Source organism: Prosopis cineraria, unplaced genomic scaffold (assembly GCF_029017545.1).
Source record: "Prosopis cineraria cultivar Desert tree isolate PC_DT_omini unplaced genomic scaffold, ASM2901754v1 PC4, whole genome shotgun sequence".
NCBI classification, from domain to species: Eukaryota; Viridiplantae; Streptophyta; class Magnoliopsida; order Fabales; family Fabaceae; genus Prosopis; species Prosopis cineraria.
In genome coordinates, this window is record NW_026555335.1 from 33,856,921 (window position 1) to 33,869,992 (window position 13,072).

The 13,072-nt window shown below is 34.3% G+C and overlaps 1 protein-coding gene across 1 annotated transcript; it reads right to left on the minus strand.

The window, feature by feature from the left end:
• Nucleotides 1-150: 150 nt before the first annotated feature.
• On the minus strand, nucleotides 151-7,170 carry LOC129307969 (uncharacterized). The gene is made up of 15 exons (XM_054948924.1): nucleotides 6,645-7,170; nucleotides 6,119-6,295; nucleotides 5,905-6,029; nucleotides 5,690-5,825; nucleotides 5,261-5,410; nucleotides 5,110-5,163; nucleotides 4,873-4,968; nucleotides 4,733-4,792; nucleotides 4,522-4,596; nucleotides 4,385-4,438; nucleotides 4,140-4,241; nucleotides 3,391-4,053; nucleotides 3,183-3,299; nucleotides 2,470-2,577; nucleotides 151-577 (listed from the first exon to the last, which is right to left on the minus strand). Exons 1-15 carry the CDS (start codon nucleotides 7,053-7,055, stop codon nucleotides 428-430), a joined length of 2,478 nt encoding a protein of 825 aa, XP_054804899.1. The 5' UTR covers nucleotides 7,056-7,170; the 3' UTR covers nucleotides 151-427.
• Between the last annotated feature and the right edge of the window lie 5,902 nt (nucleotides 7,171-13,072).

Consider the following 13,072-nt stretch of genomic DNA (forward strand, 5'->3'; position numbering starts at 1 on the left):
CATGTTTTGGGGTCAATAACCTTCCTTTAACTGGACTGAACTCCCCTAAAAGTAAATTGCTATGCCAAAAAATAAATTGTTTTCACAGTATTTTCTACCGACTCAAATCATTACATCATTAATTTCATAAAATGATTTATGTATCGGATATTTGACTGCATAATAAAGATCAATACTCTCACTAGAAACACTTGACATTATACATCTGTAACTGCAGATTCGTCAATGAAATCTTCAGGAAAGAACGAACTAAAACACTACAGGAAACGAATGGGGGGCAAAACTGCATCTAATGAACTACCATGACAACGTGGGTGAAAAAAAAATGCATCAAAATGTCATGAAATATGATGCGATGGTGGGTGAAATCCTAAGATGAAAAACAAAACTGCATGGCTCATAACTCAATACTGTGTACATAATTTGACTATTTCCAGGCTTTCCTCCCTCGGAACTGTTTGCCTGATCGATTCTGTTTTCTCTTTTTCTCTATACGAGATTTTGCCACCTTATCTCTCTTCGCAGCCAGAGGCATCTTCTTCTTGTGCTCTTTCTGTCGGTTGCTCAGGCCACCCGTCTGTTCAAACAAACAATCAATTATCAAATGCCCCATTTAAGGCAATCAAGAAGCAAACTAAAGTGCTTTCATGATAATTTTTCTCCCTCGAAGAAACAAACCTACACGATCAATCAAACAACTTAGAAATATGGATAATAAAAACACTTATCAACTAAATTTCATGTTTATGCCAAATTAGTAGTTCTAGAGCAATCCTGTTACAAATTTCCTCTGATGTGCCATCTCAATGTCACAATGGCCAACCTTCTGTGTTGTAAACTATGTTCATGTCCCAATTGCAGTCTCACCTCCCTTAAAAAGTTGAAATTCTGAGAAAGACTAATTGCCAGGGGCGAAATGAAGATTAAATTATACCTCATTGTCCTGCTTCTTATTAGTTTCTCAAAGGATTATAAGATTAATAGATTATTAGTTTCTTATTTGAGAAAATGGGTCCAGTACCTTCCACCGAAGAAAACTGAGATAAACACGGTCAAATATCTCTTTGTATATCAACTTTGATTGGATTTTAATTACAACCCAAGGGTTAGCTTGAGCTAACGAGCAAGGCCTCCTTTTTTTTCTTTTTACGGACAATATTTTAATGAAGAGAGCAAAGTCTTCCGGAAAAAAACACATTACTGAGGACAAGAAGTCCATCCAAAACAAGATTTACAGACTCATTAATTCTTTAGATTTTCCAAACCCTTTGGAGATCAACAGTTAAAACCCCCGAAAGACCATTGGCTGAAGGCCTGACACCCAGAGAAAGCCGAAGAGAATGATTTTCTCAAAAGGTGCGTCAAAAGAAACGTTTCAGTAAACACTTATCCATACAAACTAGTCAATGAATCAATAACTAGTAACCATCGCAATGCATTTGGTAAGTGATACGACCCAAAAACAGCCTCCACACATATAGCAGAAGGCAGAAGACATAAATGTGCAAGGTTAGTAGGGATCACTGAGGAGGGGGCTGACCAGGTCAAAGGAGAAGTGGATGAAAACCCAGGCTAGAAAAGTAACCAAGCCCGGTCTGAAAAGATAGTCCGTTGTTGCTAAGTGAGCCAGAATATGAGCCTAGATTTGGTAACATTATGTAGATCACGACTATTATTCCGAGTTTGTAATCAAGACCAATCCACCAAGAGTATGGACTTTGATGTTTGTGGAGTGTCAATTCAGACAAACCATATAAATCCCATAATGTTCATTTCTTTAAAAACTTACTAATTTGTATGGCTTCAACGGATACTCAAATGGGTAAACTACAAACTAAATATAATATATAAATTAAACTAAATCGTGGGCCCAAGTTTTGCAGAGAGTACGAGATGAACTACATTGTTCATGGCTTGAGAATAGTGAGACTTAAGATTTTATATTATATATAGAAGATACATAGATGACATTTCATACAGATTACATAGTATATATAGATATATAGATTTAAAATGAACCTGAGGCAGACCTTGACGGTCAAGATGGAATCATTGACTTAATTTCAAACCAATCGAATGCTTATATGAATGAGAATATTTTTTTCATTTTTTAATACAAAGAAAACCTTTTTCAACTAAAAAAAATCTTTTCTCAGAAACTATCACGTAAAATGAATATTTCCACCCCAAGGCCCGAGTAGACCACCTCAATTTATAAATGCAGCTCCATGAGACTGCAAAATGACTGAGGTTTGGTTATTTATATCATTGCTTCTCCATACATAAAATATTGGTCACCCTTAGCATTGAAGTCTAGGATCTAAAACCAGAAATCTCTTTTTCGCCATGGCAATAGATTTCACAAGATTATGCTACAAAGACTATTAAAAGTGAAGCAAAGAAACTCCACAAGAATATATAGCAGTCAAAAATAGGACCCCAAAAGAATTGTGAGAAAGAGCAACATACCTTTTTCTGTTTGACAGCTGCTCGAGCAATGTATTTTCCTCTATCCTCCCTTCCTGCTCTAATCAACGCCAATCTTTCATCCTTGCTTAGTTTTTTCCTCATGTGAACCTAGAAGGTGCATGAATGAGAGGTTAAAATAAACTTAATATAGAAGAGCATAAAGGGAAACATCTGTACATGAACCCAATCTAGAAATATATCTCTTCATTAATACCATATCAATGAAAAGAAAATTTGTGTCTCAGGCAAGTCTTCCTAAGATTTTGCCTAAAACACTGTAGGTGTTTTCGTATTATTTTGAGTTCAATATGACAACCCTAAAGCAACGATGAGGAAAAGATTCAGACTTCACCCAAAACAACATTGAATGAAAACTCAACAGAACAAGCCATATCGATATGCAAAGAAGTGAGAACAAATGAAACCATCTCACAAAAATTGATAGACCATTATCTACATTTGGAATGCAGGAGTAGCTAATAAAAGCAAAACTAATCTCCCATTTCTTCATGAACAATTATACCGAAGAATTACCCAAATTTTGAAAAATAATAAAAATCGCCTAGCATATTGAGGGGCATAAATTTAGAATTTAAAAAAGAATGGACATCAAACTTATTGAACCAAAAGATTGCATTTTCTTTCCAGCTTGCAATGCAGCTAGTGATCATCTACAAAATAATTAGAAGTCTGACTAAGACAGAACTACTAACTTCAAGCTTGGCAGGATCCAAAGGTTTCAAACTAAGTTGATCAGAGCTTGCAGCCTTAACTGCTGTTGACTTTGCTAACCCATGCTGAGCCAGTGCACTTTTAGCTTCCTTCTTTGCCTGTAGATTACCAACAAGATAATAGAAAACAGTGTAAACAATATATAGGGATTCGTGAATAACAGATGATTCAGCAAAAAAAAGGGCAAACCTTTAGCTTCTTGATCCTTTGGAAATCCTCATTAGAAAGTATTCTATCAGTAAAGTCTGATTTCAATTTTTTCTTCAAAGCTCGAAGACTTGCATCATCAGCATTAAGTTGTTCAGTAGAATCAGTAAACTTCCTTTTTCTGTCTAAGGGTTGTTCAGTTTTACTCTTTCTATCTATGCTCTCATCAACACCAGATTCATGTAGATCATCATCACTAGATGAGTGGAGATCATCATCACCAGATGCATGTAGATCATCATCACTAGAAATATTTTGATCACTATCATCATGTTCCATACCCTCACCATCCTCTTCATCAACCTGCTGATTGTCTTCGAGATTGTCCTCCTCATCTTCAATATCATCAAAATTTTCTGATCCAACATCACTACCATCTGTGTCATCATCCTCACTTCCAATATCACCACCAGTCACCTGCGTCTCTTCATTACCGTTAGCATCAATTTCATGATCATTGTCAGAGCCACAACATATAGAGTCATCCGAATCATCACCCTCCTGCCCATCATCATTGTCAAGAGTCTGTAATAACTCAAGACCCGGAACATCAGCTGCAACGCTAACTTCTCCATAGGCCTTTGGTCTTGCTTTAGGGTCAATGGGCCGCCCACGGTCCTTCTTAATTAGTAGTGAAGGACAAACCTGCAAAAGAACAACATTAAAATACTTCATAGCCAACAGAAGAAGCGTACGCACATGTCCAGACCCAAAGAATCAAGCAGCAGTACCTCTCTGAATAAGGCAATCAGAGAACGAGAAGCAATTGAAACTGACTTATCATGTGATTTCTTATATAATGCAAGATCTTGTAGCAACTCCTCTGTCATCAGCTAGATTCGAAAAACAAAAGGTCATACCATTGTATAGAACAGAATAATTAAGAAACTTGAGAAAAGTACAGAGATATCATCAAAAACAAAAAAGCAATCAGTAAAAAAAGAATATATCTGAAAGAGGGGATTGGGATACTTACCAAAGGCATCCGCATGCATATCTCCCTCACCACATTTAGTCCAACAGTAATAGCCTAGCAACATAGAGCCAAGTAAGATAACCCCCGTCATAAAAAATAAAATATATGGTGAATTATAGCGTTAAGACTGCTAATACCTCTGGACGTGAGCGATCATGCACAAATTGATTTACTATCTGCTTAAACAAGGGCTCGACTGCATCAGGAGGAACCTGTTTGCACCATACCATATCATCACAAAAATGAAATTAAAAAAGAGGAAGAGGAATAGAAAGAGTCAAAAGCTGATAAGCAAAATTACTAATTACAACAATAAATCTCATGATGATCAAAAAAATTATACTATACCATATCATGGCAAGCCTGTACAGCTGCTGCAAGCAAATATGTGACATCTCGTTGATGTGGCTGAAGGCACAATGCAGAGTTAGTAACATTTCAGTGATGCACAGATTACCAACTTAAAGCAGATATATCAGATAAGATACCTGAACATATTTCTGAAGAAAAGGATATAAATTTAGTAAAATCAATTGGTGAAGTCCAACAGTTCGGGTAATCACTTTCAGCATCATCATCCTAACCTGGAAAGTAAAATGGTCAATAGTAGAGACCATTAAAAATGGAATCTTTAGTAAAATTTAGAAGACATGAAAAAAAAAATTCAAGGGTCCTCGTTCATCAAAAAAGAGGAATGTCTGTTTAATTTTAGTTAGAGGATGTACCTCAAATCGTTCATTACAGCTTTGAAGGCGAGAGAACAACTTCTCAGCAAAACCCTGCATACCATATGTGATGGTGATGTTCTTGATCCAATGGAACAAAATTTAAATCCAGAAGAGGATTGATAATCGTGATTAAAAAAAATGGGCAAACCTGTGCATCTTTCAGGTGATTAAGTGGTGAATAATAACTGGTGTTCTTGTTTCCAGAGGACATGCGTTGCTGTCTTTTCAAGCTACGCATGACACGCTGCAGTTTAGCCTGCTTCTTTTTCTTGCTAGCTACTGTACCTTTGTGGTGTGCCTGAATTTTCATAAAGATGACCAACAATTAGGCAAGTCAAATGCGAGCTTCAACTAGATTGTCTCACTCCAAGACATAATTTTCACCATGTATAAAAGCAAAAAGAAAAGAAAAATCAACATTGTAGTATCTTTCACATCAATTTAAATAAAGAATCTTGTTGTACATGCGCATATGGATTGGTGTAGTTAGTTTTGCAACAATATCTGTTATCCACTTGACATAAAATTATCAATCGGTAATTCAGCGGTTAATTTACTCCTTAAGCGCACACCTGACCTTGTAAATTGCCTCCTTACTAAGAAGAACTTGAGGTTGCGCAGATGATTCATCTTCACTGCTGGAATTGTCACTGTCTTCATCATCTTCAATCTTCTCATAATCCAAAAGAAATGACAATGCAGCTATCATGATCCTGAGAGGCGCAAATACTAAAATATAAATTCCACATTGGAGAAAAAATTACAAAAAAAGTCACCTAGCAGAATGGATACCTTGACGATGGATGAAAGGAAGCTGTACAGATAGCATTTGCAGTTCTATCATCAAACCATGTTTTCCTCCGGTGCAGTTCACACAAAGTGATGAGCGATTGCTTAGCCCTTGCTACATCTTCTTGCTATTAACATGTGCAAATTTATCCACAATTAGAAGACATCCAATATATATAGAAACCCATTATAGGAAATTTTGCAAATGATCACAAACCTGTAGCATCCCAAACAATATATTTTGAAGCGCTCGGTTCTTTGCTTCATTTTTATGCTTTTGATTCATGCGCCTAATGCTATGAACAACATGATCAAACGCCAGCTTCCTTAACGTTCTGTCACCAAGGGTTTGAAGATTCATAAACAATTGAAGTGTTTCCCCAATATCAACAATCTGATATACACAGCAAAAGAAAAATCACATCTGAAAGTTAGGAATGTTCCAGCTGCTCTTTCAAATTTAAATTCTCTATGTTAGCTCTGAGTTCCTTTTAAGGAAAAGAAACTCTTCCAAACGTCAGAGTTCTCCAACATCAATAATAAACATGTTTCTCGGAGAGTATAGAGACAAACATATTCGCAAAATTTCCAGAGACAACATGATGATGTATATTTCTTCCCTGCATTTTTAAAATTATAAATCTTTCGTGGTATATCCAATTATGAGAAACTAAAATAAGGAGAGGTTTAACAATTTTTAGTCTCCCACTAAAATAGCTCTCGCCGATGTAAAGCCAGCTTACCTGTCTATTCACGAGGAGGATGAGAGCCTGCGTCAGGTGACACCGAAGGTTAGATGGTAGCGTGCTTCCAGCAGAGCGTAGCAATTCCGCAAGCTTTCTGGGGAAGTCAGCAAGATGCGTAGGATAAAAGGGAGTGACGTGCGCCAAGAACATAGCTCTATCAGCAAGGTCTTTGGCTACAGAGGAGTCGCTACCGATGCCATTGATAGAGGTGAACTTCATCACCGCTTGTTGCTCAAAGAGTTCCAATAACGAATCGAATTGGTTGCGGAGGAGGACTAGCTCAGACTCATATCCCTCAGGATCACATTTCATCTTGGATTGTAGTGACGGCAGGCTTAGCTTCTCTGACGTCCGACCTGATGCCGATAAGGATTCCGGCATTACGCCGTAGATAGCCTGAGTAGACATGGAGGCACTCGCTCAAACGTTTCTTTGCAATAACGGAAAGAAAAGAGAAACAAAAATCCTTTAAAAACCCTAGGCCCCGTTCAGTTGACGGAAATAGGGGTCAGAAAGACGAAAGAGAAGAAGATGGGTTGCATGCTAAGAAAGGCGTTTTGCTTTAAACTAGGCGTGTGTTTGGATAGACACAAAAATTGAATTTGCGGCCATAATCGATTTTTTGATTGAAATTATCCAAACACTAAAAAAAATGCAATAATCGATCAAAGAGGTAAAATGCGCATTAATTCATAATCTTCCTAAACCAACTTCAACTTAAAATCTTTTTATCATTATTCACGTGTTCTCTCTCTGTGAAAGCTGAGAACTCATATTGCCCTTCACGTGCTTTCTCTATCTTCTTTTTGATCTTCATTTATCTCATTTTAGTCGCAGCTTTCTCATTTCTGATCTCCTCTCTCGTTCGGTCTCACTGTCATCATCCACCCACCCCCAACTTAGTCGCCGTCCGCCGTCGTGCCATCTTTGCGGTCATCCACCTACCTCCAACAGTCGTGTCGTCTCACAGTCAGTTCTCACAGAGGCAACGATCTTTCGGCCATCCACCAACTCTGTGTAGATTTGTGGTCCTCGTGGCGTCACCTCCTCCGTCCGCCATCTTCGAGTTGCTTCCAGTGGCGGTGATCTCCTGCCATAGTCGAGGAAGGCAGTAAGCTTTATCTATACTCTCTTGCCTCGATCTACTCGTGGTCCTTCGTTCGTCACTGATCTGCTCGTGGTCCTCTTCAGTCAGTCCAGCTCAGAGGTAAATGATCTTCTCTAACCTTCTTTTGGATGATCTTGGTCAGGTTTGAACTTGGTCAGACTCTGTTTCCCTCTTCACTCTGATCTATGCACGAATGGATTTGTTCTCGCGATTGTTGGCTTAGTTTTGTGTGGTTTGAATCACTTACAACTCTTGAACATTTGCAAATAATAATGTGGGTGAAAGTTAATTTTTCATGATGTTTTCTGTGTTAGTTTAACTCTGTGCTGAATATGGGAGAAAAGTTAATGGTTAATTTTTTAGCTATTGAAACTTGATTTTAGTCAAAATCTTATACATTTGCAAATTGTGAGAAAGCTATTGAAAGTTGGTTTTGTGCCTAGTTGAACTCTTTATTGGTTTTGGTTTGTGTGATCACTGATTATTGGAGCTTTATTCGCAAACAATATGTTTTGCATATATAGGGGTCATTTAGTCGAATTTTTTGTTGTGTGAGTCTCTGTTGAATTTGGCTCCTCTAAAAATTGCCAAGTTTTTGTCATATAATATTTTAATTACAATTCCTATAATTAACATGTTAGTTTTTTTATATAGTATAATGAATAACAATAAGTCAAAAGCTTCATGGGATCGTAGAAATATTAGAATATTTATTGACATTTGTTTGGACTAAACTCAAAAATCGCAAAGAAATGGTGGCAATTTTACCAAAGTAGGATGGCTCGAAATAATTCTACCTTCAATGAGAGGACTGGATAGAAATATGACAGACAGCAATTCAAAAATAAGTGGGATAATATAAGAAAAGATTGGGTACTGTGGGATAAGTTGGTTTCAAGTAAAACAAGATTGGGTTGGGATTATGCAAACAATACTGTGATTTGTCTAAAAAAAGGCTAAAGAGAGCCTAAAAAGTTAGTGCTCTCATTGGGTTGTATGCAACAAAACATTTGTACAAAGAGCCACGAAGAAATAGTGAATATACAGGTCATTTATAGATGAATGAAATTTTAGAAGGACACCCAGTTTGTTGTTATGAAATGTTTAGAATGGAACCACATGTGTTCCATCAATTATGCAGTGAATTGACACGACATGGATTGAAGGATACTAGGTGAATGAGAGTACAGGACATGGTTGCAATTTCTTAAATACAATTGGACATGGGTTGGGAAATAGGATGGCACAAAAAAGATTTTAACATTCAGGAGAGACTATTCACAGACATTTTCATGAAGTTTTAATGGCTTGCTTGAAACTTGCAATGGAATATATCAAACCACAAGACAGGTCCTTTCGTCACGTATCAAACAAAATAGAAAATGATAAGCGATATTGGCCATTCTTTAAAAATGCCATTGGAACAATTGATGGCACACATATTCCATGTGTAGTCCCTGCTAGTGAAAAATCAAAATATATTGAAAGAAAAGGAATCCCTACGCAAAATGTAATGGCTGTGTGTGATTGGGACATGTACTTTACTTTTGTCTTGGCTGGATGGGAGGGCACTGCACATGATGCTCGCATTTTTCAACATGCCCTGACAACTCAATCCATGAACTTTCCACATCCACCTTTAGGTTTGTTCAATTTATTTATGTTAGATTTTCCAGTTTACAAGCATTAATAGTAATCTTTTTTTTACAAAGTAAATATTATTTGGTGGATGCTGGCTATCCAACACCAAATGGATATCTTGGTCCGTATAGACAGGAACGCTACCATCTTCCTCATTTTAAAAGATCAACTAGATTTGCAAATAATAACGAGGTCTTTAATTATTTTCATTCAAATTTTACAGTACACAATAGAAAAAACATTTAGAGTTTGGAAGAACAGATTTGCAATTTTACGCAACATGCCTAGCTATGACTACGATAACACAAGTTCAAATCGTTGTTGTATCAATGGCAATACATAATTTCATTAGAAGACACTCTAACTCTGATGTTGATTTTATACGTCATGAGACGAAAGATCAAGCAGACCATGATGTTGATGAATATTCATCCATGACATCTTCTTCATCAACTATGACTAGTATTCGTGATATTATTAGAGACCAACTTGTATATTATCATCTTCGTTAGTTGTTGTGAAATTATTGTTTTATATTTAAGAATTTAATTTCTTGTCCTTTATTGAATTTATTTTAAGTAAGATATATGTAGTTATTTATTTACATAAATTTAAATGTTAGTATTAATATAATTTAAATTTTTAATTAATTATATATGTAGTTTAAACAATATATTTTACTTCTTAAATAAAATGTAATAACTTTAATACTATTAGATACAAATTTATTAATAATTTAATTTTAAAAAGTAATGTCTTTTATGGTAATTTATACAGTTAAAATTGATTTTGAAAAAATTATTCAAACATCTTCAGTTCTGTTAAAATCAATTTTAAAAAAACAGTATCCAAACAGATTGCGTTCTAGTATAATCAATTATGATTAAAATCTACCACTTAATCAATTATTTTCATAATCTATTATGCTTAACTGAAATCCAAACGGGTACTAAAAAGTAAGTTATTTTTAAATAGTTTATAAATTTCATAAAAAGAAGTTTGGTCAAAAAAAATCATAAAAAGAAATTTATTTTATAAAAAAAATTATAAACTTGTATGTTTAATTATAACAATAAAAAAGCAATTAATAGTTGGTTATTATTAAATTTTATGATATCTTTTTAAGTTTCTATTTTATAAAAATAATATTATTTTATTATTTTAAATTTTTTTGATAGTATATTTTACCTCTTTAAAATGCATTCTCTCATTTACCATATTTAATTATTTTTAAAAGGTACTCAGGAGTTGTTTGTTTAAGATTAAAACATAAGTGATTAAGCATATTAAAACAGTTTTTTTATAAAAATAATTTATTATTATATTATTTTAAAATTTTATAATACTTTTATATATCTTATCTTTTTAAAACATTCTCTTTTATCTATAATATTAGATTATTTTTAAAATTTATTCAAAGTAGTGTTTTAAAATAATCAAAAATTTACCTTTTTTGGAATCTGATTATTTTTGAAAGTTTAAATAAATATAATAAAAACTCGCAACATAATTTTTTTAAAAAAATAAACAATTTTTTATGAAATAAATTAAAACAAACGAGCCCCTAATGTAATAGATAATAAAGTGTTTTAAAAAGTAAAATATGTGAAAGATATCATAAAATTTAAAAATAATATAATTATAAATTATTTTTGTAAAATAGAAATCAAAGATTGATTTCATAAAATTTAAAAACAACTGACTAATAATTTTTTAGTGGTGATGAATATCCTCACCACGAAAATCTTGGGAAATCCGAGTCTTCGTCAGGGCTACCTCCTCCGCCAATGTACGCCTTACCAGGCCTTTCCATGAGTTCATTCAATATCTGAACGCTCCATCTATGCCTTCATTTCGCATCCTTTAAGGCATAATACGTCTTGGCTGATGACAATCAAGATTCACGTGAAAACAATAGTATCATTTAATGTGGTAACTTAAGCATTGGAGGAATTACTGTTGTATATATAACAGATCAAGGAATTAAACTTGAACGTACGTGATCACATACCAAATCCTAGAATGCAAGATAAAAATACGTAGACAAAGGCCAGAAACTCATAAAGGGTGGCATAGTTTTGTGGAACAATTTCCTTTGTATGCAAGCCCCTTGGGTTCTCTGGATCCCCTCCGTTTTTATTGTCCCCTGCTCGCCAATAGATAAATCCATGATTAGATGTCAATCAAATTCATCGCTCCTTTTTTTAAAAAAAAAAAAAATCCGCTAATGTATAAATCTTGAACTTATATAGAAGATATTGTAACAAAATCAATCAGATTGAATATATAGAAGATATATTGTTAACAAGTTTAGCTAGTAAATTAATAAATATGCACTTGTGAAATGACAGTTGATTTTTACATAATTCATTTTAAAAAATATAAAATATTTTTAAGAAATAATGTAACTTTTAATTCCTTAAGGGTTTTATCAGTTTAATCCTTCAACTTTAATTTCAGTCATTTCAATCCTTAAACATTTATTTCAGTTATCGAGTTAGTCATTTAAGTTTTATAAGACAAATTAAACCCCAAAAAATCTGACATGTAAATTAGATTATTGAGGTGGAATATATATGTGGATTAATTAAAACACATAAGACAAGTCTGCCAAGTCTTAATTGCTGATATGTCATTGATTTTTTTTTAATAATTTCTAATTTACCATTCTAATTTTATATTAGGCCATTTTTAGAAGCTTCAGACCTAACGACTCGTGGTTGATGGCTTTAGAAGAAGGACTTGCGAGTCTAAAAGCTCATGAAACGGAGGACGACGCTGTAGTGGGAGACTGCAAACTTGAGGTGAGATTGAATCTTGTAACAGCAAGGACAAATTGAACGAATATAATTGTAAAGATTGGAAATAAAAAAGGCATAGCTGTCAAAGGTTCAGGGAAAAGACAGTATAGGAATTTGGTAGCTCCTCTCGATCATTGTACTAAAGACATTCTCATATATATACAACAATAACAATAAATTTTTATCTCATCAAGTGAAGTCGGTTACATAAATTTTAAAAAATTATTGTACTCTAATATTTATTAAGCTTTTAATAATATTATTAATTAAGAGATCGCGCTCAACAATTTTTAAAAGTGTTCTTTTAAGCTTTCTTTTACTCCTCTTAACAAAGTTCAAAGTTATATCCTAATTAAAATAAAATAGCGTTTAAGCATTAGCAGCTGCCAACTCAGTAATCCACCACTGTAGACCACCATGAGGACCACCGCAATGGACTGCCACTAGTAACCATTAACTCTAGAAAACTACAGCATCGTAGGCATTAAAGATAAGAAAAGAACAGAGAAAGATCGATGCAGATAAAAGATGGAGCTCCTTCCATTGATAATAATTCTTTCAGAGAATCAAAGCCATGACTCATTAGCACAGTAACCATTAACAACAACGCAAAAAAGAATCAAAACCAAAGGTTGAAAACCAATCTTCTTTCAATGACTCAAACATTTCAAAGCTTCTGGTTTATCTAGCAGCTGGATCTTGAAGATTTGAGAGAAGCTAAGGGTTGTTTATTTGCAACAAGGAGACTTGTGAAATTAGGAAAAAAATGAGAGGGGTAGTTATGTCTATAAAATAATAATTTTGTCTATAAAAGTTTTATTCCCAAGAAATGAATCTCATTCCTAAGGACTAGTGATGGAATGAGAGTTATCTCA

Bases quoted from the DNA above. Each gene is read 5' to 3' on its own strand.
- LOC129307969 (XM_054948924.1), bottom strand. From the start codon at position 7,055: ATGTCTACTCAGGCTATCTACGGCGTAATGCCGGAATCCTTATCGGCA. The intron at 5,164-5,260 runs GTTTGCCCATTT...TATGGTATGCAG, and splicing joins ATCACCTGAAAGATGCACAG to GGTTTTGCTGAGAAGTTGTT. The intron at 4,793-4,872 runs GTATCTTATCTG...TTGTGCCTTCAG, and splicing joins TTCTTCAGAAATATGTTCAG to CCACATCAACGAGATGTCAC.